Below are 27,569 nucleotides of genomic sequence, written 5' to 3'. Positions count from 1 at the left end.
AGCATCTGTTGCACGCTTCTTTCTGTATTCTCTTGCTCTATACTAAATCCAGAAAAGACACATTTGTGGCTGTTTGTATAGGTTGATACAGAGCACAATTTCCCTCCACTCTGAGATGAGTGAAGATTTGGACAGCAGCAGATGCTTGTGGACACAGTCCTCGATCAGACCATCTCTCTCACCCTTTGGATAACTCAGTAGTAATCCCAAAGGGTCTGAGGGTTGCACATGTTGTTCCCAGCTTTGACAAGCTCAGCTATTCCCTTGCAAGCAGTATGGATTGTATCTGTAGCAAGTTCCTACTAATAAAGCTGTCCTCTTGCCTGTTGAGAAATGAGTCTGTCCTTTGGGTAGGCATTGACCAAAGGACCAGCCCTGGGGTCTCCCCACAGAGAAAGCCTTGGTGTGGATCCACTGGTGTGGGGTAATGCAGGGTGTGTGGGGACTGCTGATGGATCTTGGAAGGGAGGACACTCATCCCACCATATGGCCTGAGCTCAGTCCTGCAGTCAGCTGAGTCTGGCATATTTCCTCTGAGATCTGGGATAATGGAGTGAAACATCTGGGATTTCAGCTGGTCATTTGAGAGGAGCGTGTGCTAATTACAGAGGCAGTGTGGCCATGGCAGATGTCAGGACTGAGTGGCATTGCCAGTCAGGGTGCAAGGCAGAGCAGGTGACGCAGCTGGTAGTGTTAACTCCTCGTGTCCCCTCACAGACTTGTCCCAGCAGGGCCCAGAGCAGTGGTGACATCTGCACTTTGGTGCTGGTCCTTGGTGTCTTGGAGTCCAGCCTCATTACTCAATGGGATTTCTTTATAGTCAGGACTCTGTTGGAGTATCTGCGGTAGTACAGTGCCATGACTTTAGCAATATACCTTTCTTTTTCCCTCCTGCTTTCAATAAAGGCTTGGACATCATCATCCTGCCTTGTTCTTGACTCTCTCATTCAGTATCTTCTCTTGGAAGTGGAGCTGCTCATTCATCCCCTAAATTATTCCCTGGAGGACGCTATTGCTAATGCAGCTGTTTTGACAGTGGTCAAGGGAGGCTTATCAAAACCACATCTTAAGGATAATATAGAAGGGAGTCTCTTTTGGGTAGCTGTGGCCTTGGTCTGTATCCAAGCTATGATCAGAGCAGAGCTTTTAAAGACTTGAGCACAAGGAGTTGTTCTAACATTAGCAGTTGCCCCCATTCCTTTGATTAAATGCCTTTTGTTCTTACTCCATCTTGTGTAACTGAAGTCTCTGCACTGTGCCAGCTTTTGAAGAGCTGAGTACTGTTTCCCTGCATGAGAGGAGGGTTATTGTGCCTGGATAAAGCAGAGGGGTTCCCAGCTCTGCCACAGAAGTGCCTCCAGACACCTAAGGGAAAATTTCATCTCTCTGGTGTTCTTAGAAAACAGCCTGTACTGCCATGCAGCAGGAAAAGGCTCAACTAAATCTGCTTTTCCTATTGTCTGTCTTTTCTAGTAATGCACAAGTTTGCATGAAAACATTATCTCTTCTTCCTTAAGAATTCATCATTTGTGCCTCTGCTTATTCCCCACATGAAGTCATAATCCTCTATTTATGCTATCACAATGGGTTGCTGTGGAAATCATTACTAATATTAATAGCCCAAAGAAAATGACATCAGGTAGGGAATTAGCTGAAAGTGCAGATGAATACTGACTTTTTTGTAATGCAGCAACAAAGAAAGATTAGTGAAATACAAAGAACTGTTGAGAATTTTCCCCTTAAAACTAAGCAAAAAAATTAGACTTTCTTTCTATCAGCCTTGTAGATAGGAAAATTACACAATTTATGATCAATCAATAAATTAATCAACTTACAAAATTCTATGTACTTCCCTTTATCTCCTCCTGATTCTTCATTACTTAAATTAGGGGTACCCATCATCTCAGAGGATGTAGGTCTTCACTGAGTGCCAGATGACCTCCTACCGTAAAAAGTCAACTAGTTGTGTTTTACTTTGAATTCATTTTAAATGATGTAATAGACACTGCACTTATCTGAGTGTTAGTGCTGTTCAGTTTGCATATGTGCAGAAGATAAAGACTCAGAAGTATTTATTTAGAGATGATTGTATTAAGCAGTTTTGTTTGTTTGTATTTAAAGGGTGAGGAGTGTCCCTTGCAATACATGTTTTTCCTCACCAGTAAGGCTGTCAGCCGCAGGAGCTGGGTCAGAGGCTGACTGAGAAGATGTCATTTGCTTTGCGTAAATGGGGACTCATGTTTCTGTTCCTTTGCTTCTTTTTTTTCCCTTTGACTATTCTCTCCCTGGGTTCCTGTTCCAAACGACAGGATGTTCGTGCTCTTGCCTTCTCAACTGAAAACGGCGGCCCACGTAATCCGCTTCCTTTTCTCCTGCTCAGGTCCCGGTTTCCCTTTGCAGCGGGCGTTGGCAGGGCTGGCGGGCAGGTGACAGCGTGGCCGCGGGGGACGGCGGCGCAGAGGGGCACGGCAGCGCCGCTGTGCGCGCGGGTGACGCCCGGTGCCCGCCGCGCCTCTGGTGATGCAAAAGGCATCCCGCGCCAGGAAAAGCCGAGGAGCGGGGTGGGACAGGTTGCCTAAAAGAACTCTTCCTTCTGGAAAACATGACTGAGAGGGTGCAGCAGGGAGGCAAAGCCCAAAGCCCAGCTGCTGAGACCGTGGGTGGTAGGTGGAAATTAAAGCGACGCCCTGGTTGTGTATGGACTAAGAAATTTGGCATACTGACCGTGGCAGACCGGGGCACTGCTGGCTTCAGAGAGATCTGCAGTGTAGTTTGAGTCTATAGGTCTATGTTCTCCTATCCTGTATCCATCAGACATCTCAGTGCCTGACAAGAAGGCTTAGATCACTCTCCTTTGATTTATGCTGCTCACAGTGCCTGTGATGGCCCCTTCCTACTGAGTCTACTACACTGTTGTCTCTTCTGCCTGTCTGTGTGTCAGGGGAGACACTCCTGATAGATCTTGACATTCCAGCAAGGTCGCTGGCTTTTCCAGCTCTGCTCTCCTGTCCCCTCTGGCCAGCCTAGCCAAGTGTTTCATGGTCACTGCTTTGTTTCAGGGAAACTCTGAGAAGCTGCTGAGTCCCTTTATGAAGCACGTGGCATTGTGGCACAGCTCATCGGCTCCACTCTGTCCTGCACTTTCTTGCATTGAACCCAAAGGTTGCTGCTTTCTCTCTCTGGTGCCAATTGTTTCTCTGAATATGAAGAAATGAGGAAGAAACTTGAAGGACAGTCAGGGCACTAAATCAGTGAATGAATTTTGGCTTCAGTGTAAAATGATGTGCAGCTGGGACAGAGAGAATGACAACTCTGAATGTTACTCTGATGTTCTTCTGAACATCACACATGAAATATTGTGCTCTGACTTATCATTACTGCAGAAGTGAGATCCTGAGCTTGTTGAAATTTCTAGCTCATCTGAAAACCAAACGGAGAACATAATTTTGCCACTGATAAAGCTGTGGTGTATCTGCATGTTGTCTGTAGTGTGCACTTTGCATGCACAGGCCCTTCATTTCAAAAAAGGTGAAGTATAACTGGAAAGATTCAGAAAAGTTCCATAAGGACTGAGAGAAGCCTGGACAGCTTGCCAAAGGAGACAAACTAAGCAAGCTATGACCTGGAAAAAAGACAACTGAGATAGGATGATAGATGCTTTAAAAGTCAAGGAATTATGTGGAAAAGGTAACCAGGGATCAACTGTTCACTGTGTCTTCCAGTGCAAGAATCAGGGGAGCTCTAAAAGTATGTAAAGGTAAATTTTAAAGGGGTAAAATTAAAAAAAAAAAAGGGGGGGAAAATAAATGTTTCCTTGCACAGTACCTGCCTGAACTCTGTAGTTACCTTGCTACATGTTCAGAAGCAAACTGGGCAGATTCCTGGGCCTGGGACAGTGCTGAGCTGGTAACACTGTGTATGACAGCTGATGAGTTGAGGCTCCTGGAAACCATGCACCAAATCTTGGTCACCTCCACTCCCTATTTTGGGATACAAAAGTGGGTACCATTGCCTCTCACCTGAGACTGGAGACACCCCACCATGCAGCACTAAAAAGAAGCTCTTGCGGGTGCTGCAAGCATTAAAAAAGGCAGATTTGGTGATCAGCAGTATTTTTCACGTGGTAAGCACTAATTTACCTTTCTCAGCTGTCCCTGCAGATGGCAGTGGGCTGGCCAGGTGCCTGTACTCATCTTTTGCCTTCCCTGCATAATGGCATAGCCCAACATGGTTCCTAGACAAGTGGTCTTTCCTCCAAGCCGAAAAGAAACATGTTGACCTATCCAGCCTGGGGACATGTGACTGCTTATTGCTGTTACTCTTCTCATCAGTTTTAGTTGCCCTGCACCACAAAAATATTTCATTTTTGTCATTGTAGGCAAAACCTTGATGTTGTTTAATCTTTTCTCACACCTTTCGTTCTCTTGGATCCCAGGCCAAAGGTTGTTTAAGCATCAGTGTCAAGCAGACCAAAGTTTAAGGTGCTTGGGAAGAAAGAAAAGAGGTGGGATAGAAAAAATATCTAAAATAGTTTGATGTGACTAGTTTTCTTTTAAGAATACTTTGAGTTGAAGGATTTAAGAAAGGATAGCTGAAAGCTGGTGAGGGAATGATCCCATGGATGTAGGGTTACACACACTCAACTTGAGCTTAGATTTGACTTTTCTTTTTAATGTTGGCAGTCAAGCAAACCGTGGTTAATCAACCATCAAACCCTGGAAATCTGGGTTTCTCTGTCAGCATCACACAGGCATTTTTAAGTGTGGTGCTCAATGCCCTGTTAGCAAGAGGAACATTCAGTTTGTTTGGTTTTGCTTGTGGGGATTTGGAGATAAAAATGTGCACTGCAAGTGGGTTTGGTTGCTCTCTGTCCTGCAGCAGTCTGCATGTGAGTAGGTCCCAGAGTGAGTAGGCAGCAGGGCTCAGACTGGGGCTTTCCTCATGGAGGGGGAAAAATTTGTAACTAGGCTTGGCCTCTTTTAAAAGTGCATGCAGTCATCTTAGTTCTGTCAGTGATAATAGACCCGAAACACATTTTTCCTGCATGCATAATGCTGCTTCATAGTTAGGAATATTTAGCTTATCCATTACCTCAGTTGTCTGAGGACACACTGTAAAAAAAACTATAGAAAAGGCATTTTAGGCTATGTGAATGACTTCAACGTAAGGAAAGCATGACTAAGGGCTGAGAGAATGTGCAGTGAAAATTATCCTCTTTAGGCTGAAGAGAATTCCCAGAAAAACTAAGCACGCGGGAAATGCCTGGCTCTTAACGCAGCTGGTTGTACAACATTTGCGGACAGAAAGCCAGCCCTCTATAAATGCATCATATTTTGGGATGTATCTGATAGAAAATACAATCAAAGGACCTTGCTTTTATCTCCTTTTCTCTGCCCTGGAGTCAATCTGGCCAGGCACATGTACTTAATGACTTCACATAACAGAAGTACAGAAAACCACGTGGGGCTGTGAAGTACCCTGATTGTGTCGTATTGGTGCATTTGTGCTGCATCCAGAGCCTCCCTGTGGGGCAGGTTTGGGGTGTTATTGCCTGGGCACTCCCTCAAGTAAGTGGTTTTTGAAATTTTACTGCAACAGTCAGGCATAGTTATAACAGTGATGAAAGCTTACAAATATGATTTCCTTTTTATCTTAAGAGCTGAGGAAGAGAGTAATCTCGTATTGTCAAACCTCCAGTTAGTAATAAAAGCTTTCTTGTGGTGTTGTTCTGGCTAGCTGAGATCCCAGTCCCATTATCACAGCTGTGTCCTCAGCCTCCTGTGCTGCTTTGTCTCACTTTCTCCCTCAGGTTTTCCCATTTGTTTCTGAACTAATTCAGCCACTGTTTGTGTTCTTTTTTAATATTAAAAACAATGCCCTTAATGTGCCCTTGGCATCGTCTCCCGGGGTCCCCAAAGCCGGTCCTTGAGGCACTAGAGCATTTCTGCTTGCTGCTGCAGTTCCCACTTCAGCATTTTGCAGAAGCAAATGAATGGGAGACTTGTTTTCACCCTTCTGCTTAAGAAGTCTTTAATAATTTCATATGGAAGTATTTCACAGTGATTCACTATATATTTCTGATGTTCCTACAGAAAACCTACAATATCAGAATTCTGTTTCCAACAAAGAGTAGAGAAAGAACAAGTGTTCAGGAGCTTAGTGAAATACAGACATAGTGGCTTTTCTTCTACTGATATATGTATTTTAGTAAAGATTTGATAAATGTTTCCATAGTAAGACTTAAAAACATTGTATAGGAGGGAAAAGGGAAGCTGCAGGTAGAAGACATGAGTGCTGATTCTGGTTACCAGGTAAAAGAGCCACACTAGGTGCAGGATGTCTGCAACATCAAGGAAAGCGGAATAAAATGCATCTTGGCAGCATAACAGAAACAAAATTATAAAAAAGAAAACCAACTGTGCTAAGCATATGAAAATACAAAATTACATCTGGTGAAGCAGAGGTGCAAGGATTTTTGCCCAGAACAACACATTAACCTTTTATGGAGGTAGATGTGTCCTTGGGAACTTGGGAGAGTTTCATAACATGAGAAGGAACAAGAAATGACAATCTGATAACACTTCCTCAAGAATGCATGGCATTCTTTGTTGTGAGTTTCATGTTCTCCACGGGATGTGGATGACTCAGGCTAGAACATGAAAAATGTAGACCTATAAAGGAACTACTTACCATAGGTGTGAGCAAGCATGAGTTCTTTGTTGCTTCCCAGAATGTTGTAGACCCTGTTATAAATCAGCTACATGTAGTATTTCTTTAATGAATGAGAAGTAGTACAGATGAATGACCTTGGAAGCAACTTAATGGCAAACTTAACTGTGCCTAAAATTGGAGTATGCTTTCTGCTATGTGATGTAAATCTCTCGGTTCTCCCTGAGAAGGGAGTTTGATTGAAAAATATTGTTAACAAAAGACCAGATTTTTCTAAAGATAATATTAGTGTGAATATTTTAAGCTGAAAAAAAAAGGCCTTTTCTTTCTGTTTGCATCTTTGCAATGTGTATGGGAACACAGGTGGGCTGGGAGAGAAATGGAAATACTTGCATTTGCTTAGGCTTTCAGTAGGACCAAAATTTTGTACTTTGAGCCTTGTGCAGTTCTGTGGGTTTTTTTGGTCTCTGTGAGGCTGAAGCTGATGTGAAGCTGGATTGCTACAACTGGGAGTCAGGCATCTAGTCTTCAGGCTGTTCCCATCCTTACTAAAACACACCTGATCCAAAACATGGGATTGCATGCTTGTCGTGTCCTGAGAGTCTCTGTCTCTCAAATTCCAGCCCGCCACGGTCTACATTTGTGTTTGAGCCTTATATTTATAACCCAAACCTCTGAAACCAGCAGCTCTTCTGTTGCAAGGCGGGTATTGTGTTGTCCCCTTGGGAACGAGGATTAGCGCAGACGTGCCTGCTCGCTCCCCAGCGCAGGTGCTTAGTGAAAGAGTAACTGCTTGCAAAGCAGGAGGCAGGTCCTTGAAAAGAATTAAGATTGGGCTGATAGCCAAGCTGGGAACCATTCCTGTCCTGTTTGGTTTAATTCATACTCATTATATAAATATTGAACAACGGTTGCTTTTTTTGAAGGTGCTGAGCACCTATAGCCTCAATCAGTGTCGGGAGCAGTTTTGCATACTCAGTGTGCAATCCTTGAGGAAAAGAGCCCGCAGAGGATCCTTACCAAGTTCCCTGCTTAATCCCGCTGCTTGCTAGAACCATTGCACAAAGGTTTTCTACTGCTCCTTTCAGTTAGGTTTAGTAGATTCTTCCATAAAGGCAGAGATAAAAGGACATATCTGTATATCTTTTATCATTTTGCTGTATAGCAGAATGGCCCTTGACTGCCTCGGCAGTCGCAGTTAGCTATTTCTGAAGGTTCTGTTCTCCCATTACTTTGGGACCGCTGAGGTGTCTGATCTAAACGGCTGCACTTTACATCTCCTGGCAGACCATGCAGCAGATGAGCGACCACCGCTACGACAAGCTGACGGTGCCTGACGATGCCGCGGCGAACTGCATCTACTTAAACATTCCCAGCAAGGGGCACGTCCTGCTGCACCGAGCCCCCGAGGAGTACCCGGAGAGCGCCAAGGTGAGGGGCGCCCCGGGGTGCGAGTCCCGGGGCCGGGCGGCCGCGCGCCCTGAGCGCCCGTGCGGACGTACGGCGGCGCGGTGGCTCGGCACCTGCTGACAAACGCGTGGCTTTGTTCTGTCGGGGAAAAGGGAAGACAGAGCTGTGAGGTGTGAGCATTTCCCCTTACGTTTTCTTTCCTGCGCAGGTGTTTGAAAAGCTGAAGGACCACATGCTGATCCCAATAGCCAACACAGAACTGGAGAAAGTAGATGGGTCGCTCACCTGTTGCTCTGTGCTTATTAACAAAGCTTCAGAATTATGAGTTTACAGAGTCCCTCCCTTGTAACTGGCAATAATGTTACACACAAGGTAGATGAATCTGTATCCACACTTTTATTGTTTTTATTGACAATCTACTGTACCACTGTGCTACTAACCCTTGTTTACAAATTTTTTGCATTGTGAATTTTTATTATGTCCTCGCAGATGATATTTAAGGTGGATGTAGGGTTTGTTGGGAGCACATAACTCTGAAGTAAGTTAGTCCCATGGGCTAGCAAAAGACAATTATAATGGCTAACCCTTAGCTTTAGTGATTTAACATATCTGTGTGAAAATTTTATGAAACCCAGCTAATTCTTAATATTTCAAGCACCTCTGTTGTCTTTACACTGTTCCCTTCTGTCTTCTTTTCTCTTGCTTCCTTGCTCTACATGTTTTTTTTTTCCTTCCTCAGTCTTCTACTTTCAGTGGTGCAAAGTGTTAGGGGAACTGAAGAAAACTCCGTGGGCTCATGAACCGAGTACCTTTTGTGGCAGGGAAGCTTTCCATACACTGGCTGGAACAGCTGGCAGTGGATTGTGCTCAGTGTCCTGGCCACATCACAGTGCTGCTGCTGGGCACAGTTGTGGCTGGAATTCATTTCAGACATCAGGGACCAGCTTTGGAAAACTTCCTCTGATGGGAGTGTTCAAGGGCAATGACTGCCTGGGAAATCTGAATGACAGAAGAAGAGAGTAGTGCAGCCATACAGATTGTCTCCTGCAAATTCGGGTCTCAGTTTCCTGCTAAGACCATGACTTTCAATGTAGTGAGAATGAGAGAGGAGTTTTTAAAAAGGCCAGATCCTAGGAAGCCTCTGGACCACAACAATTAAATGCAGAGATGCAAAAGAAATGTAAATTTGGGGGAGTTAAGTATCTTTGTTTACATCTTAAAATTTGTTTCTCCTTTCTGCTTTCTCTTCTTTTGGAGGCCACTTACTAGCAAAATTCAAAAGAAAAGGGTGATAGAAGGAGTTGAAGGACAGTTATTCCTGGATTATGCCCATGAATAAGGGAAGCTATTTTTTCCTGGAAGATTGTAATTTTTTCTTTATCTGCCCTTGGGACAGTTTTCCTTGGAACAATAACCATCTTATATTTTTTTAGTAGCGTGAATATTCACTGTGGTATTCAGTTAAGGCAAATACAATTTTTGTAGCAAATTCCTCAACGTGTTTACCCACTGAGTCATAGCTTTTTTTTTTTTCCCACCACTGCAAAGTGAAGCATACACCATTGTATTCACATGCTTCTTGTTAAATCACTTGTAAACTAAGGATGGGAACAATTCCCAAACAGAGGCAGTAGTGGGAACTCTCCAGAGACTGACAAATAGTCTGAACATGTTATCAGCTTCCTAGACATCTCCTCCACCTTTCTTGAACCATTTGTGGCATGTTGCTGAGGTACAGTAGGAAGGGAGTGACGGGGGGCTTGGGCAGTGTGATCTGCAGGAAAGCAAACAGTATTAACCAAATGCCCACTGGGATCTCCTTTGGAGACCTGCATGCTGTTTGGTGTGGTCATAAGGGAGGAGACACAAGTACTCATACTGGTAGGTCGTCTCTGGCACAGCTCACGCTGCATCTCAGTGGTAATGAGAGGAAAACCTCCTGGCAGCTACCAGAGTACACCTGATGCTTCGTGGGTGCACTGGTGGTTGTGATGACAGGAGGTATCGTGGGGAAGAGAGCAGTGATGAGCAAACATACTGTATGTGAAAAGAACGTGGCCCAAAGGAAATTCTTCAGCCAGCCAAACAGCAAGTTGGGGGGCTTTTTCTATTTATGACTCTTCCGTCCCAAAGGGTTATTCTAATGTTTCCCCTTTGTCTCTTCTATTCTTATGCACCATCATTTAAACCTGAGCCAGGTGATCAGGCTCTTAATGATGAAAATGTTTCAGTGGGGAATCTTTTTCTGCCTTCCCTTGGTGCTTTTTAAATATTTGATAAAGTATCACACATTTCAAAATAACTTGACATTAAATAGTGATTTTTGTGCCAAAAAGTGGCCCTGCAGTATTGAGCTGTGAGCTCCTAAAGGCAAGCTGTACTCTGTTAAAAACCTGTGCAGCCGTGGCAGCTGTCAAAGCTGAAACAGCCCCCCCATCCCTCCTGGGGCCTGGCCCCCATCCATGTCCTTCAGTCCCTCTTCCCTCCTCTTGCTAGGGAGCCAGAGCATCTACACTGGGAGTGTTAGGCTGTAGGATTTCTATTTTATTTATCATTAAATATTTCTGTAGTGTTAGTTTTAGTTTTGTTTTTTTTCTTCTTCCATCCTCTCTCACCTCACACGTGTCTCCTTCCTCAAACTCTCATTTCCAGTTTGCTCATCAAGGCATGATGAGCACTTTTCTCTTTTAATCCCAAGTGATTTTGCCTTCTGTTGCCTCAGTTCTTACTTTTGAGTCTTTTTCTTCACTTCTCCTTCTTCACTGTTCACTCCATGGTATCCCAAGCCACGATGGACTATCCTAAACTCACTCCCTCCTCAAGTAGGTGCCAGGAGAGAGGGAAAACTGAGGGGTCTGCTTGGGGACTGAGCAATTTCTTTTGAGCTAGAAGGATGACAGAAGGAGCTGTAGATCCAGAGAGTAACAAGGATGACTCCTCTTTTTAAGATTTCTCTGGAAAAAAAAAAAAATTCTGCTGACACTGCTGTTACTTTATGTCCTTGAAAGCTCTAAAATGGGTGACAGTGAATTCCCCTGGCTCCCTAGGGGAGGGGAGAGGAGGAGTCAGGATTTCAGGGCTGAGAAACAGCTGTGTAGACAGAGAGGTCGGTTTTTCATCTCCTTCATCTTCATTTATATTTCCTTGGCTTCAGGGCTGCATTTTGGTATACAGAAAACAAGGGAGTGGCTGCGGGACCTTAATTCCTTCAGTTGTTGTGTTCAAACTGTCTAACTTCAGGCACAAAATTGAGGTGCTCTAAAACCACACCTGCTTTCTCTCCCTTGGCCTCAGTAGAAATCACAGCCTCTTAACATAGATGCTCTAAATTGTGTCTTAGTCTGATGCCAAAAGTTACCTAAGCTGGTTAGTGGGATCACTCTCACCTCACAGCTTCTCCTGTTAATCTTTATTCTGGCATTAGAGAGAAAAATATGATGAGCATTTCAGGTTTTGTATTTGCAGTATGGTACTAAAATCATGCCAAATGCTTCTTGTTCTTGCTGTATGCCATTTATTTTTCTGTTGCCCAAACAAAGAATTCAGTTGTGAGGACATTTCTGCAGTGACACATGTGTATTTAATGCATGTCCTGTACATACTGTCACCAGAAAATTTCTCAGATGCCTGATACAAATCATCATTCTTGATTAATATAAAATAATAAAATCCCAAGCCAAAAAAGGAGATGAGACACTGAACACTGATTGTTGCCCACGTAAAACTTTTGATAACAACTGTCAGGCTGCATGACAGAGCAGACCAGTACAGAAGTTCTTGTGGTAATAGCTCAGCACTGGGGCTTGAATTACTCATCAAAGGATTTTTCCTTTCAGCAATCAGTTTAGCTCAGTTGAAATGAAAGAGCCAGAATGTGCATTAGAGATATTTCATGGATGTTATCTTTACTAAGGGTTTAGGGAGATCTGTGATATGTGGTTTTCTTTCTTCAACAGAATATGAATACAGTGTCTCTCTCTGTAATGAAAATGTGAATACATACTGTACCTTATGAGATAAACTTGAATTCTTCCATTTATGTATTTTTGTGTTTACCATGCTAATATTCATTTTTCAATAGATGCCACTGTGTGAAGCTATGCTCTGATTTTTTTTTTTTTTTGTGATTTCCATGTGATAGGAATAGAGCTCATAGGCACCACTAAGTCCAGTTTTGAAAACAAAAAGGCAGTATATAGAATGCTGTTTGTTCACAGCAAATTGGAAAATACGGGGGAAAAAATGAGCTTTTGATTTTGTCCAGCTTCATATATGTTTTATCAATGAAGTCAGAGTCAAATTAATAGAAAACATCAACATCCACATTAGAATCATTTGAGGAAAATAATTTACTATTTAAGATTGTCTATTTTTGCTTTTGTCAATGAGGAAGCTGAAAAGATAAGCCTGCTTAAAGAATGGTATTTGTTAAGTGATTGTGAACAAAGTATCAGTAGACCTCATGTATTTTCAGAGAAGTTTTAACTGGACATGTGATGTAAATTGTATAGAGTTGTATGTGAATTGTGTTAGTCACTGTTTTACATTGTATTGTTCTGCAGTGCACAAATGTGACTACTGAGCACGGAAGCGTTACATTCATTAAACTTAAAATCTTGTTGCAGTATATAATTCCCCACTTTTTGTGCCAAAACCATCGATACATTCCATCATCGGTTCTAATAGAAGTTTGCACTTTGATTTAAGTTGGTTTTTTTTTTTTGGTGACTCTTGCAGTTTCAATACTATATATCTCCACCACGAAGGAATAAAGTGTCAGTTGTACCGTGTCTTGTGTAGTTTGTGCTTCTTGTTTTGGAACTGAAAGTATATGTATTTACACGAGAGATGACTGTATTCCAGACATTGCTTTGAGGTAAGGACAGATAATTGCATGTCTTGTATCTAAAGAATTCTACAACTAGTGCACGTGGGGCTACTCTCTGCTTGCACCCTTGGCTCTAACGCCAGTAGGTTACTGTAGGTTACAGCACTGGGATCCAGGAGCTGGGCAGACTCTGCAGTTATTCCAGGCTCCCTGCCCTGTGTGTGTGTGAGGGCTCGTGGGCCATCAGTGCCATCTCCTGGCAGTCCTGCAGTCACTTGTTCAAGGCCTCAGTATTGTTCTTTCAGCTTTTTAAAAAACCCGAGATAATTTAACAGAGTAGGAATTCATTAATAAACAGTAGCAAAATAATTACATCACTTTCAAACTGTATTTTGCTAGTATAATAGGACTTTAAACAAACCATAATCTATTATTCTCCTTGCCAGAGAAGTTAGGAACAAAGGATCTAAATACAGCCTTTATACTCATTTTCCAACGCTGGTTAAAAGTATGATTTTTCTACTAATATATTTAAATCAGTGCTGTGCCTAATGTGCATACATATGTGTACCCATGTCTACAGGAGAGAGTTGGTACCAATTTACTTAAATTTTTTCTAAATAGCAATGATTAAAAATTAGAAAATATAGACAAGCCACACCCACTTGCCACATTAAGAAGTTTCTCATAGAATATCAAACCTGAAAAAAGCAAAATCATAGTCATTTAACAAGGAGCGTTCTTTGCAAAACTTAGCTGTGGATATTACTTCATCAAGTAGAGACTTCAACACTTGAGTATACAGATTCAGTCCCCACTTTAAGTACATACTGCTTAAAAAACACCAGTCACTGTCTCCTGCATCATAAAGCCCAGACATCTTGATGTTCTCAACAACCTCACCCCCAAAAATTCATGACCTGTAGGTTTATTGCTGTGGTTTAGTAGCTGAAACGTCCCATTGGTTGCTGCAGGTATCTGTTGAGTTTGGGAAGCGCCCTGGATCTGTCATTGAACCAAACTCCTTCCCTTCTCCCTGCCTGGCAGCTTGCCTCCTCCTCCTCCCTAAGGAATTGGGGTGAGAGTCCCGCAGCTCTCACGGGGCTGGGCTGTCCTGCCACCTCCAGAAGGGGCTTGTCCTGAGGACCCAGAGCAAGGAACAGGAGGAGAATGGGATGGGAGCACATCAGACTTCAGGGAGAGGCCCCTGCTCAGCAGTAAGAACACACTGCCTGGAGAGGGCTTGATCAATGAGGGCAGAAAGGGAAGAAAACCCGGAGCCAGTCACAGCTCTGAAAAGCTGACCAACCTCTTAGAAATTGTGACAGTATTACAGCATTTTCTTTGCCTTCACAGGGAATTTTGTAAAAACCTCTGGGTTGTAAGCAGTTTTCAGATTTTATTCTGGAAATTTACTCTAGAAATTTATGCGAGATTGACATTACATATGTGTACATGCTCATAAAACAATGCAATGTCTAAAGTCTTCCCAATGCCTTGAAAGAAATGATCCCTAACTCACTCTACCTTGAGGCTCACTTCTGAATATCTGTTACTCTTGAAATGAGTTTCATGCAGAGAGTAGCCTTCTTCCTGCTGCCTGGACCATTAAATCCTGGAAGGGTGTTTTGGCATTGTCTGCTAAAATATATTCTGTTCCTGTATTCTCTAACCACATGCGCTCTTCCTGACTGCTGAAGTTAAATCATTCCAGTGTTTCTCCTACACAGCTCAGGAATCAGCAGCCTAACTCTCCAGACATCACATGGCTTTGAACTGCACCTCTTGCTGAGCAAGGTTATTAACAAATATTCTAAATCCAGAATGCATGATAGATGTTTTATCAGCACTGTTGTATGGAGCCAGCAAAGTCCACAGTATAATTCACCTTGAAGAGGAAGAGCTGAAAGGCATGTGATTTAATAAACAGGGGTGGGAGTCAGGGGCTGGGAAGATGCCTGGCTCTGTTTCAGAAGTGCCACAATCAGTTCTCTTGAAAGCATGAGAGCTTCTGTAAGCTTTCCATGTATTTTGGGTATATAACCCAGATTAGGGAAGATCAACGTAGAAAAAGTGGTCTGCCCTGCAGCCCTCTGAGCAGGAAAATGAGATAAATAGTTTACTTTGCAGAGATACACAGCTTTGAGAAATTCAAATACACTACAGCAAAGAAAGGCTTCTTGGGGTGGAAATAACACACAGGAGGCCGTGGGCTGTGAGCGGAGGTTGCCCCCAGATGAACAGCAATCGGGGCTGCATGGCGAGGGTGGGTCTGAGAGTTTTCACTTGGCAGAGGTGACCTTCACAGCAGTAGCAGGGAACGAAGCTGGCTGCGTGTTCCCTGGCAACCACTTTGGGGATTGGCCCTGATTTTAACACTCAGCTCCGCAGAAATCAGCCCTGTCACCACGTGCCTAGTCCTTTATTTTTCAATTGTTCTAGGCAGGATCTTCGTGCTTATTTTAAGCTGGGACTGCTAGCACTGTAAAATAGATATTGTCACAATTTATATTTTGAGTACTGTTGCATTAACAAAGCACATCAATCAAAAACTTTGCAAAACTGCTAAAACTACCATAAAACTGGCAGTTTGTCCTTACTGACAGCAAACCTTAGTGCTGAATGCTTCCACTTTATATTCATATTTATCCGCTGAAACGAAAATTTTAGGAGTGCCTGAATAGCCCGAGTTCCACCCGTGCCCGCTGCAAGAACGCCGATTACTGGAGTCCCAGGTGCTCTTTTCCTGGGGAGGCGGCGCCGTATCCCGGCGGGGCAGCGGCTCCCTCTGCTGCTGCCTTGGAGCGCAGCCCTGTGCAGCGGAGGGGCTTGAACACCTTCAGTCCCCAAACCCCGCGGGCACCCGGCACCGCAAAGCCGCTGTCACGACGTGCCAGCACCCGCCCGAGCCGCGGCCGCCCGCGCCGGGAGCTGCGGGTCCCGACACCGCTCCGCACGCTCAAGACCCTTTAGCGGAGGGGCTGCCAGAGGTCCCCGGAGAGGGGCAGCTCCAGCCCGTGTCCCGGGGGCACAGCGCTCCCGGGGCGAGAGGGCCGAGCCTGGCCCGGCCCGTGCGGCCGGACGGTCCGGGAACATCCCGGGGCCCGCTCCCGGGACCGCCGCCGGCGCGCGCGCCCCTGGGCGGGGCCGGGGCAGGGCGGAGCCGCGGTACTGGGTGCCCATTGGCGGCCGGGCTGGGGGTGGAGCCCCGGTTCCGAGGGTCCATTGGCGGGCGGCTGGGGGCGGAGCGTAGCCCAGACCCTGAGCGCCCATTCGGCGGAGCGGGGGTGGGGCCGCGGCTCGTCCCGGCTGGGGGCGGGGCGAATGGCAGGCCCTGAGCGCCCATTGGCGGAGGCGGGCGGGGGCGGAGCGCGGGAGGAAGCACCGCCCCAAGCACCGCCCCACGCACCGCCCCGCGCGGGTTTCCCCAGCGGCGCCGCCGAGGGTTCCGCCATGGAGGGCCCGGGGTCGTGGTCGAGTTCGGGGGGCGTGGGGCGGCCGCTGACGGAGGATGAGATGGCGGAGGTGAAGAAGGATGTAAGTGGCGGCCGGGACCGGGGCTGAGTGCCCGGGCCGGGCACGGAGCGGCGAGCGGGGCCCGTGCGCGGGCGGGGGAGCGGAAGCGCTGTGGGAGCGGGCGGGGGGACGCGGCGCGGGGGCGGCGGGAGGAACGGGAGCGGCGCGTCCGGGAAGGCGGCGGGGCGTTTCGGGCACGGCTCTGCCCTCCGGGATCCCCCGGTGTGAGGCTGATCATGCCTCGCGAGCGTTTAGCCCGGGGCGCGGTGCTCGCCCCGAGTCCCGGCCGTGCTCCGGTGCCGTCGGCCCTCCGCCCTGCGGGGGCCTGCGCTTCAAGGGCAGAGCTGCGGGCAGAGCTGCGCGGGGTCTGTTCTCCCGGTGTCTCTGCGCCGCAGGAAGCAGCAGGCGGGATAAGTACCGCGGTACCCAAAGCTTGGCTGAAAATGTATGTGCTGCTCCTGGTGCCAGTAAAATTCTTAGAAAGCGTGGGTATCTTCGTTAAGTATACTTAGACAGTTTTTATTGAGGCTTAGTATTCTATGCTTTCCTTGGTTTTCCCCTGTACTTTTTCACTGATGTCTGGAATCTGAGGGAAGACTTCCTCCCGATTCATTCTGGATTAATTTATCTCGTCGTGAGACTGGGAAGCACTGTGCTGACCAACCTCAGCAAGTGATTGCTTAATTTTAAAAAAAAAGTAAAATCGCAGTTTATAATTTATTTATTGCCTATCCATGGTTCTGTTTGTAATTTACAGTGTCTTATGTTTGACTCGCTGGGGTTTTGTGTTTTTTTAAAGTACAGTGAAGACTCCTTGCAGTTTGGTTTTTGTTTCTTTCTAGCTTTATGCTTAAGTGATTTCCTTTAAATGCTTTGTCATAGTTCTGTGAGACATGTTTTTCAAGCTAGTACTCGTTTCTGTGGAACCACAGGCTAATAGTGCAGTAGTTACACAAAAAAAGGACAAAAAGTACTTGAGTCAGACAATACAGGTATAACATGACAAGTATGTAAGTCTGGGTCAGCAACCAAACCCACGGCTGCATCTCACAGAAGTGCACGATTGTCACTTCAGCCCTTCATCTTATAGGTACTCCCATAGTACTTTGAGGAGAAAGGATGGAAACCTTGGGCAGAAACAAATAACATTCATTTTATCATCAAAATGCAGTCCCATAAACCTGACTTTACAGCTTCTGCACTCAGATTTTAAAATGTGGCTTGACAATCCAACGTGCTGGTTCAGTGTAAATTCACTCGGCTCTCTCAGAGCTGTTCAGGTAACTTTGATGGGATCTCTGCAAGCCAGGGTGCTGTGTTACAGAAGCACTGTGTGTGATAGGGGACAGCACACCTCGGGAGGCTAAAACTGGCAAGGACATCTTGGTCTGGGCAAGCTTGTCTTGAGGAGGAGTTACAAAGGTCGGAGTCTTGCAGCTGAGAGCTGAGAACGATGAGGGGGAGCCTTATAAAATCACTCATACAACAGAGTAGGGTTGCAAAAGACAAAAAGCAGCCACTAATGTTGTTGAGAGTATGTACATCTGTAGATGAAAGAGTGTGTATTTTGGATGTCAGTAATTTGTTGAACTTGTCGATAGTGGGGTTTATTTACAAACCTTTTGAACTATGAGTATATTCATGCTGTTGCTCTGAGACTGCTTTTGCTCAATGTACAGAAAACATCAGTAACTGCAGTATTTCGGAGTTGTGCCTCAAGGACACAGCAGTATGGAAATGTGACAATCACATGATCAGTGAGAATGGGTGTACTGTAGACAAAGTGAGTAGGTGCTATTTGGTATAATTTCATTTTTACTAGACTGTTTTGAAATATGGTAACCTCAGACCTTACGTAATCAATTTTTCTGTAAGTAGTCACCTTATTTCTTAACAAACATTGGAAACCCTGAGTTCAGTCAAAGAGTTAAAGCAATAATTAGGTAACAGTTTTTAAGAAAAAATTTACACTGAGAAGAATCTCAACTAAGTAACACAGCAGCAGCCTTAAAAATTCTTTTTCTAACCTGTGTCAAAATCATATAAGTTCCGGTTACAGGCTTCTAAATAATTTGAGATGTTGGCTAATACTAGTTTGTTTTGTTTTTTAGGCTCTGGAAAGGATGCGTCCTTACCTGTGTGATAAAATCATAGCCGAGAGACACTTTGATTACCTGCGTTCTAAGAAAATACTCACTAGGGAGGACACAGAAGAAATTTCTGCTCGATCTTCCAGTAGGAAGAAAACTGGGAAATTATTGGACTACTTAGCAGAAAATCCAAAAGGACTAGATACTTTGATTGAATCTATCAGACGAGAAAGAACACAAAACTTCCTGTTACAAAAGATAACTGATGTAGTGTTGAAAGTCAAAAATGAAAAGCTTGAAGCTCTTAAAGGTAACAAATTTTTAATAATGTTGTGTAAGGCACAGGTTTTATTTTGAGGGTATGCAAAATTAAAATCCAAAACTAAAATCTTCCTCTGGTATTTGCAACAAAATGTTTGGAAATATCACCAGTTTGTATTTAAGATCCTAGTGTATGTACCCTGGCTTTACCTTTTTACTATCTGAGTGCATCCATCATAAGTAACAAGTTGCAAAAAAACCCACAAAACCCTATTGTGTTGTGATGATGGATGAATCTGTCTTCACATTTCAGTTTTGTTTTTCAAAAATGGGTGGTTGTCTTCCATCTTGCTTTTCTGTTCAAGCTTTTTGCTGCAGCGGCAGGATGCCCTTGTTTAGTTAAACTTTCTGCCTCAGCAGAAGATATACTAGCAAATGCAGCTTGAGGGGAGTTCCCCTCTATGCCTTCAATGCCAGAGCTTAAAAGTAGACCCTATAAATACATGTGTGTGTTTTTTCATACAGGCTTAGAGGTTTTGTTGACACCCAAACCGTGCAGTCACTACGTGCACTCATATTTTAAGGCAGAGGAAGAAAATACAGGCTTTTTACACCAAAAGCATTACTTCCTCTTCTACACCCATCAAAAGGCAAATAAAGAAGGAAGAAGTACATTTTAACCATAGAGATGAAGGGCCTGAGGTTTTCTCTGGCTTCAGGTAAAATAGCCTTCAAATGCTGTCCACTTTGGAGCAGAACCATCAGGTGAAGCTCTTAAAAGTTTGAAGAACGCAGTAAGAAAAATCTAAAAAAAGTTGGGCTGAAGGGCAAAAGTGACTTTCTAGAATGAACTTTAAGTTATGGTGCATCTTTGTCAAGTGTTATCTGGTACTGAGTGCAGAGAAACCATTCACATCAGCCTAGATAACCTGTGTGTTTGTTCTTTAATTTGTCAGGAATTCTGGATGTCACAGGTGAGATTAAGGGTTAGTCTGTTAAAAATATGGACAATTGATTTTTGACAGTCTTACTGATATTAAATCAGAGCAAATTTTTAAGATGTCCTCATACTGAAATCAAATCCAGTATCTGTTGGGTTTTTTTTTGTCTTAGGTTTAAGCTGCAGCACCTGTATGACCTCACTGTATGGAGGAACAAATAATCTTTCTAGATCATTTTCTGATGAATCAAATTTTTTGGATAAAACGAAAGACAAAGAATCTACCCAGATACATCACCCAGAAGAAGATTATAGCACCGCTGCATTTGTGTCTGCTGTCTCTCTCCATTCAATGAATTTACCAATTGCAGAAATGGGAAATGCACAGTGCAGTGTGTTCTCAGCCACCCTCCCAGGGCCTGGAGACCCTGGTGCACCCCCGCTGCCCCCAGAGCTCCAGTCAGACCAGCAGGAGCCATGCACTAGTTCAAGTGACAATTGCTTCTTGCCTCTGAGATCACGTTCTGTTCAGCCACAGTGAACGCAGTGACTTTCGTCTGTTCATCTGAATGGGACTGAAACCTTCTGTGGCGTCTCATATAGGCTGAAAAATGTTTTCAAACTGTTAGAAAAATTGGAGGAAATAATCTATGCAATTTCTGTTTAAATTTTGTAATTGTGTGATGCTGGAGCTGCTTGACTTTTTGTGTTTGTTTTGTTCTTTAGGGAGCTTTTTTCAAAAGATTGTGGTGTTACACCAGCAAATGTTTGTTTTTTAACCCAATGTATATAAGATTTCACATTTAGTTGCAGATACTTTAGCTGGAATTACGGAACAAATGGATTTTTTTCTTTCTACAGAAACTGAAAAATCAGCTTTTCTTAATGTTTCCATGGTGGGTGAACTGGGAAAGGGGGTTAGGAAAAACGCTGAGTATGGGAAAAAAATCTGAACTGAAAGCTTAAGCTTACTTATCAAAAAGCTTAAAGTCAATTATCAAGTTAAATGTTTCTCACTGGGATAAATTCTGCTCTCCATGTCTGTGTGTGCTGCTCCATTTGCAAAAAAACCCTCACAAATCTGGCCAAATCCATGCTTATTAGCAAGGAGTCTCTTCCTTGGGTGAACTTTGTCCTACTGGTAAATCAAAAGGCATCAGTGTCGCAAATATACTTCTTCAGGCCTTGGCATATTCTTCTTGTACATTAGTTAAAGAGTCCTGATTTAAGATGCACTTTAAATATAAATTCTCTTTAGTAGTAGAGAAGGAATGTGAACTACTCCAATGGCATCATGACGGCTGTAAGAAAACATTATTGTGGGATGATATTAAGGAACAAAGCTTGTGTGCTTTGTCGCTCTAGGTAAGTGGAGGAGAAGTTTTGTGACAAGAAAGGACTCTTGGAAATACAGCACTTCAAATACCTCCTCTTTAAAGCAGACAGCCAGGTTTACATTTCAAATTGTTTAGAGTCAAATGCATTTTAAACTGTTTCAGCATGGAAAGGTTCTCATTCTTGCCACCATGTAACATACTGCATTCCCCTCATAGCTGAATTGTAGCCTACCTTTTGTGCAGGTGCCTATAATCATTTCAAAATGACCTGGTGCATTCTTAATTTGACATGTGTACAGTTGTGTTCTGCAGTACTACACTTTAAAGCGATGGGATGTTTTCAGTATATCCAAGGGTATGTTTGTATTTAAGGCCCTAAATTATTTTGGCTCTCATACTGTGTATAGCCATGTAATGCCATTCCAATGCATACCCAGGTGATATTACTAAACTGTTCTCCTTTTGTGGAGAGAGGCCACCTGCAGGATCTCAGTATAGTCTCTATTAATTGTTTCTCATTATTATTCTGGTTTTAGAAGTAGATTAAAATAAAATGCAATGTTCAACTACACTCCATCCTGAGTATATGAATATTTTATATGTGAGAAAGATGTGTTTATAAAAATATTTGTTTTTCTTGTCTACATCTACAATCATAGACTGTCCAGACAATGAGAATTATGCTTTTCAGTGAAACTGCTTCGATTAGATGATGTTCTGGAAATGAAGTGCCTAAATATGCAGGCCAAACTTTTCTCTTTAACATGAAATTAAGGATAGGATGAACTCCCTCTCTTCCAGTAATTTGAACTGTAGTTGCACGTACTTGGGATGTCTAAAAAGGAATTTGTCTAAATGCTCACTGTAACCCCTTAAAGAGCTGTGCTTAGGCTTGATTACTTTCCTGGGTTCTTGTAAACAGAAGAGAGTGAGAAGGGTTGGCGATAACAGAGAACATGCATCAGCTCAGGGTGGAGGCTGCCTCGCTGCTCCCCATCCTGCCCTGGTGTGCAGCCTGCAGGGACCACTCCCAGTGGAGCCTACGAACCTGAGACCTTGAATGAATGTATTATCTTACCAAATGTCTATAATGTGCATTTTTAAAACATATTTTTATCACAACTTTTGGAATAAATTCTTTTGTATAATTGCCTGTTTTTCTGTCTGCCTCTCTCATTTTTAAGATGAACAGGTTGCAAGAGCAGTTCGTGCCGTTACCTTGATGTGTGGTTTTGGTTTTGTGTGTGCAAGAGGCTTTTGTTCTTGTCTTTTTAGAGAGGTTTTTCTTTGGTGGAAAGACTGACTTAATGTGAAACGCCTGTGCATGTAGGACTGCACTCAAGAGCAGTCTGTAAGGAAAATATGCATGTGAAATCAAGAGCTCTGCTGCCTAAGTAGTTTCTGCAGTTCGTGACTACTATTACTGACCTGATTCTTGCTTTTTTTTTAAATGACTCTATTGCTCAACTTCCTGCAGATGTGAGAAGAGTTGGCTTCCAGCCACGCAGATCTTGATTTCATTCTTAAATTAAGATTTTTATTTTTATCAATAGCAGGGGAGAAACAAAAACTTTGAGTGCTGAGAAGCATGACTCAAAAAAGGATTTGCAAATGCTGGAGGCACTGTGGTGCCTCACTTCAGTGGTTATTTTCATTGTACTTTGTGTATAGGGCTAACTTCAAAATAATGATCACAGTATTAGGAGCTGGATATGGTTTAGTATCTTTACAGTAAAGGGAGTGATCATTGTATAACCAAAACCCCTTCCTCAGATCTTATCCTTCTTCTAATAGTGTAAGTAATCTGAAGATAGAAGAATAAAATATGCTGAGTTGGAGGGGACTCACTGAGACACCCGAGTCCAATTCCCAGCCGTGCACAGGACAGCCCCAAGAGTAACACCGTGTGCCTGACACTGTTGTCCAAACACTTCTTGAACCTGTCAGGCTGGTGCTGTTCCACAGCCTTGGGGAGCTGCTCCAGTGCCCAAACACCCTCTGGGTGAAAAAGCTTTTCCTGATACCCAACCTAAACCTCCCCTGACTCGGCTTCATCCCCTTTGAACAGCACGGCTATTTTAGCTGATGCAGTAATGCACGTATGCGTCAATCACAAGGGGGGTCTAACACAAACTTCGTCCAACAAATTTGAAAAATCTGTTTTGGTAAAGATACCTCCAGGACAGGTGATGATGAGCGCTGTGTCTGCCCTAGGTTAGACGGTGCTCAGACATTTGGGAAAACCTGTTTTCCCTCCACTTAGGCCTGCAGGTGTGAAAAGGGAGAAATGAAGGTGGGCTCGGTTTCGTGTGTGACTCTCGGTGTCCGGTCACTGGAAGGAAGGCCAGCACGCCGTGAGCCCGCCCGGCCGGGCGGTGCCGCCCCCGCTGCGGCCGTGGCTGCCCTCGCCAGCCCCCGCCGGGCCGGGGCCGGAGCAGCCGCGGGCCGGAACCCTCGGCGCGGGCGCGGTTTCCGCGGGCGGTGCGAGGCGCGGCCCCGCCATGGCGGCGCAGGGGGAGGACCCGCTGGGCTATTTCGCGGCCTACGGCAGCTCCAGCTCCGACTCGGAGCCCGAAGAGCCCCAGCCCGACGAGCGCCCGGCGGGAGCCGGCGCGGCCTCGGGGGGCAGCCCGGGTCGGCCGCGGCTGCCGCCGCCCGACGAGCTCTTCCGTCGGGTGTCGCAGCCGCCCGCCTTCCTCTACAACCCTCTCAACAAGGAGATCGACTGGGAGAGCCGCGTCCTGCGGGCGCCCGAGGAGGTGCGTGGGGCGCGGGGTGAACCGAGGCGGCGCCGGGGCCGCTCCCAGCCCCCCGGCCCGGTGTGACGGGCGCTCTGCTCTCTCCCGCAGCCCCCCAGGGAGTTCAAGGTGTGGAGGAGCAACGCCGTGCCCCCGCCGGAGACCTACAGCCCGCCCGAGAAGCAGCCGCCGCCGGCCCCCGCCCTCGACATGGCGATAAAGTGGTCCAACATCTACGAGGATAACGGCGACGACGCGCCCCGCCAGGCCGGCAAAGCCAAGTTCCTGCCGGACGAGGAGCAGCAGGCCCTGGAGTCGGGTGAGGCCCTGGCTTGCGGCGGCTGTGCACGGCCGTGCACGGGCGGTGTGTGCTTCCAGAGCCCAGCTGGGCGGGCTCCCTGCCTGCTCGGTGGCCGGAGCCCTCCCTGGGCCCGGAGGAAGCTCCGCTGGCTTCTCCTGCATCCTCTGCTGCCCAGGGGCAGAGCGCTCTGGCTGCAGGAGTGGGTGGACTGCAGGGCCGGTGTTTTGGCTTTCCTGGAATCAACACACAGCCTCGGGCAGTCTCTCTGCTCCTCTCCCCCACTGTCATTAGCAGGAAAGCATGAGAGTCTGTAGCACTGTAGTTCTGTGAAACCAACAGGTTCAGTCACAGTGCTACTAAAGCAGAAGGTGGTGTGAGAGCTTCAGGTGCTGCTGTGTTGACCTTAGTTATACATGTAGGTCAGATTATTTTTATAACGTTTGCAAAATTTGGGATCCAAAAGAAGAATCAAATAGTATGTCCATGGGACAGGTTACTAAAGAAAATATTTACTGTCCTCTTCACTTTCCATGATGGTACAAGCTGTAATGGTAATTTAGGAAGTAAAGTATTTGATAGGTAGGAAGAATTATTCTTTTTTTCTTTAAATCGCTGGAGAAAGAGAATAGCCAGCAACAACCAAGAGAACAGAGCCACAAGAAGAAATTCTGGGCTTTCAGAACACACCGTGTTTTCATTCATTGGTAAAATTGTCAACAAAGCTTTTGAATAGAAGGATTTTTTTGCTGTCTTATTATTTTTTGGTTCTGGGTGTTCTTTCTTAGTAGCAGTTTTTATGTCTTGCTCCATGTCTTCTATATGTTTTCCTTGCATTTCCCTTAGTCAGCCTTCATCCAAAGGAAGAAGATAAAAGGTTAATAGATCCTGACATTATTTCCTGCTTCAAAAATGTAATTTTCTAGCTTTTTATTAGCTAGTCAAATAACATTTTTTTAGAACAGGCACTGTACAGTAGCATAAAGCCTCTTTTTGGTTATCTGCAGTGGTTTGTGGTTGTTATAAGAAGTAACCATTCCTGCTTTGTCCACATATTATCTGCATTCCAGAAATGAGGATGTTGTCAGGTAATGCTACAGTGTCTTTTTCCAGCTGTCTCAGATGTTGTTAAGTCAGTTGTTCTGAGACACGATGGTGTTTAAGACAAAAAACCTGTTTTTGCTGACTTTGATTAACTCTTTCTTTTATTTAAAGATGGTGAAAAAGATGATGAACCGGCTTCTGCTAAGAAACGTAAAGTAGAGTCCGGAGAGCAGGCAAAGAAGAAGAAGAAGGTATAAGCAGGGCCTTTTGGATTTAGACATAATGAGAATTTCAAGGAACCTGGATTCCTCTGCTGGAGTGGGAAACAAATACGTGTTTACTGCATTTCTCTCTCATGTAGGGAATTTTGTTTCTGTTGTATGCTTGCCTTTTGGAAAGCACAAAATTAAATGGACAGTATTGTGGTAGAACTCATTTACTGAACAAAATTTAAACCTGTTTATTTGAAACCAGGATTTAAAAGAGAGATCCATTGTCATGGATACTTGTGCTCATGCAGGTTACAGGGCTTCACAGTATTTTGTTTATCAAGGAGCCTGGTAACATGCATTTTTCTGGACTGACTTTGCCATTGTGTCAAAACCTTTTATAAAGGAGTATATACTAAAGATTTTTTAGGTACTGGTCTGTGATATGTTCACATAATGTTGTTTTTAAATGTATGTATAGACTGCAAATAGTCACTGGAATAAAACTACATTTGAAAACATCTGTGGTATAAATACTGCATTGCATGCTTGGTGAATAGGAGCAATGAATTCTGTATTATATGCCACTCACTGATGTGTGACTTAACAGATTCCTCAGGGGTTTTTTTTGTTTGTTTGTTTAAATAAATACAGAACTACAAGCTGAAAAAAAAATGGACCTAAAAATGGAGTTTAATATTTTATAATTATTTTGATGTTATGGGATCTTCATCAGTGAAACATGAGACTAACTGATGGAGGGAGAATTGAAGCATGTAATGTATTCTTCCTGAAACAGAAAATAGAATCAATATATTTATGTGGACAGAAATTATGACAAAGCTGTGATAGAGTCTTTGCTGTCAAACTGTATTTATTTCAGTACAAACAGTTGGTAGTCTTCTCAAAGTGCTAGTCAGTATATGTTGCATTTGTGGTATGCTGCTGGATGGGTTTTTGGGTCTGTGTATGACAAGGTACCAGCAGGTACCAGCTTGTACTGGATTGGAGAAAAGGTCGCTGTATATTTTCAGATAAAGATTCCGTGCCTTAGAAAATCTGCAGTGAGATTACCACCTACTAATAGAGGTTTATGTAATTAAATTTTTAGTGTAAAAATCTGCGTTTTCTATTCTTCTTCTGTCTTGGACTAGCTTTACTTTGGCAGAACAGATTCTGTATAGATATGTGCTAATATGATGTTAATATTTTTTTAAGTGATATTAAGAGATTTTTTTTAACCTCAGTGTATAGAAAAGTGTGTTCATTTTCAGTGAATATATGGAGTTGTTAAGAAGTTAGGCAGTTCTAGCCTTGGCAATGTGATAATGCTTTCTCTGGATCCTTGTCTACCTGCAGACTCTGCAACTCCTCCTTGCCAGTTTCACAGGCTGTGGGGCCAAATCTGGATATATTCTGTGCTGTTTATCGGGAAACAATTCAGAAGATGGTACGTGACACAGCTGGGGGCTCCCTGTGCCCACCTTTCCTAGCACAAACCCAGATACCAGGCACTGTCCTAGCAAGCCCCAGGATGAGGGATACTGTCATGGCAAAGCTTATAGAGTGCCAACCCTCTGTAGGTTTCTCAGAATGCATTTTTGAGTCTTACAGTAGTTCTGTTTGCTAGTGCAATGCTCCTAGAAGAGTGTTACAGCTGAAGGTTAATGTCACCACCTCTGGAAATAAGATGCATTCCCATGACTGCTGTGACCAAGGAGGTTTTTGTCCCATTATTTTTTCTCTGCTATTCCACAGGGCAGCTCAGGAAGTTACTGTGCCAGTTGCTCCTTTTGTTTTCAGACCCTGTGATATATGTAGTTATCTACTGGATACGGAGATCCAGTTTTCTTGAAGTTAACACCATCTGATACTCACTTTCCAAGGAGAAAACCAGCATGTCTAGCCTGGGAGAAGAACAATTAATTGTATTATTTGTAGGTTGAAGGAATCTTCATGGTGAGCAGTGACCATGGCAGCTTCCCTCTTCAGGAGGAACGGCGCAAACAACTCTTTGCCTTTTTCTGAAGTAAGACATCTGAAACAGGGCTGTGAGAGCCTGTGTGAAGCTGAATTGTCTGGGTAGGTTGGTTCTGTAGCTGGAAGTTTTTTGGTAGCGATGCTTCAGTGCATCATCTTCAGAAAGAAATTATGAGAGAAGTGGTACAATGCTGCAGCTTCTGAAGCAACTCAAAAGACTTCAAGAAACAGACAGAGGTTTTCTTCCTG

The 27,569-nt window shown here is 44.3% G+C and overlaps 3 protein-coding genes across 5 annotated transcripts in view; all 3 read left to right on the top strand.

Moving 5' to 3' along the window:
* DDAH1 (dimethylarginine dimethylaminohydrolase 1) overlaps window positions 1–12,869 on the top strand; it is a 57,393-nt gene extending 44,524 nt beyond the window's left edge. Inside the window, exons 5-6 of the mRNA XM_040073399.1 lie at window positions 7,957–8,100; window positions 8,288–12,869. Coding sequence (XP_039929333.1) covers window positions 7,957–8,100; window positions 8,288–8,404 — 261 coding nt within the window. The 3' untranslated portion in view covers window positions 8,405–12,869. The remainder of the gene's footprint in view (window positions 1–7,956; window positions 8,101–8,287) is intronic.
* A 3,454-nt stretch (window positions 12,870–16,323) lies between these two features.
* Window positions 16,324–22,208, top strand: BCL10 (BCL10 immune signaling adaptor). Of its 3 annotated transcripts, XM_040073619.2 has the most exons (4): window positions 16,324–16,444; window positions 18,535–18,823; window positions 19,300–19,493; window positions 19,888–19,999. In XM_040073619.2, exons 1-3 carry the CDS (start codon window positions 16,361–16,363, stop codon window positions 19,452–19,454), a joined length of 528 nt encoding a protein of 175 aa, XP_039929553.1. In that variant the 5' UTR covers window positions 16,324–16,360; the 3' UTR covers window positions 19,455–19,493; window positions 19,888–19,999. The 3 variants fall into 3 exon arrangements, with proteins under 3 accessions (XP_039929553.1, XP_039929551.1, XP_039929552.1); XM_040073617.2 differs by lacking the exon at window positions 19,300–19,493 and having other exon boundaries at window positions 19,888–22,208; XM_040073618.1 differs by lacking the exons at window positions 16,324–16,444; window positions 19,300–19,493 and adding an exon at window positions 16,755–16,868 and having other exon boundaries at window positions 19,888–22,208.
* A 1,334-nt stretch (window positions 22,209–23,542) lies between these two features.
* C9H1orf52 (chromosome 9 C1orf52 homolog) lies at window positions 23,543–26,459 on the top strand. The gene is made up of 3 exons (XM_040072967.1): window positions 23,543–23,810; window positions 23,901–24,108; window positions 25,303–26,459. Exons 1-3 carry the CDS (start codon window positions 23,553–23,555, stop codon window positions 25,386–25,388), a joined length of 552 nt encoding a protein of 183 aa, XP_039928901.1. The 5' UTR covers window positions 23,543–23,552; the 3' UTR covers window positions 25,389–26,459.
* The last annotated feature ends 1,110 nt before the right edge of the window (window positions 26,460–27,569 follow it).

The sequence above is a fragment of the Hirundo rustica genome, chromosome 9, assembly GCF_015227805.2.
Source record: "Hirundo rustica isolate bHirRus1 chromosome 9, bHirRus1.pri.v3, whole genome shotgun sequence".
Taxonomy (NCBI): Eukaryota; Metazoa; Chordata; class Aves; order Passeriformes; family Hirundinidae; genus Hirundo; species Hirundo rustica.
Note: the sequence above shows the minus strand (reverse complement) of the source record. Positions and strands in the feature narration are given on the sequence as shown.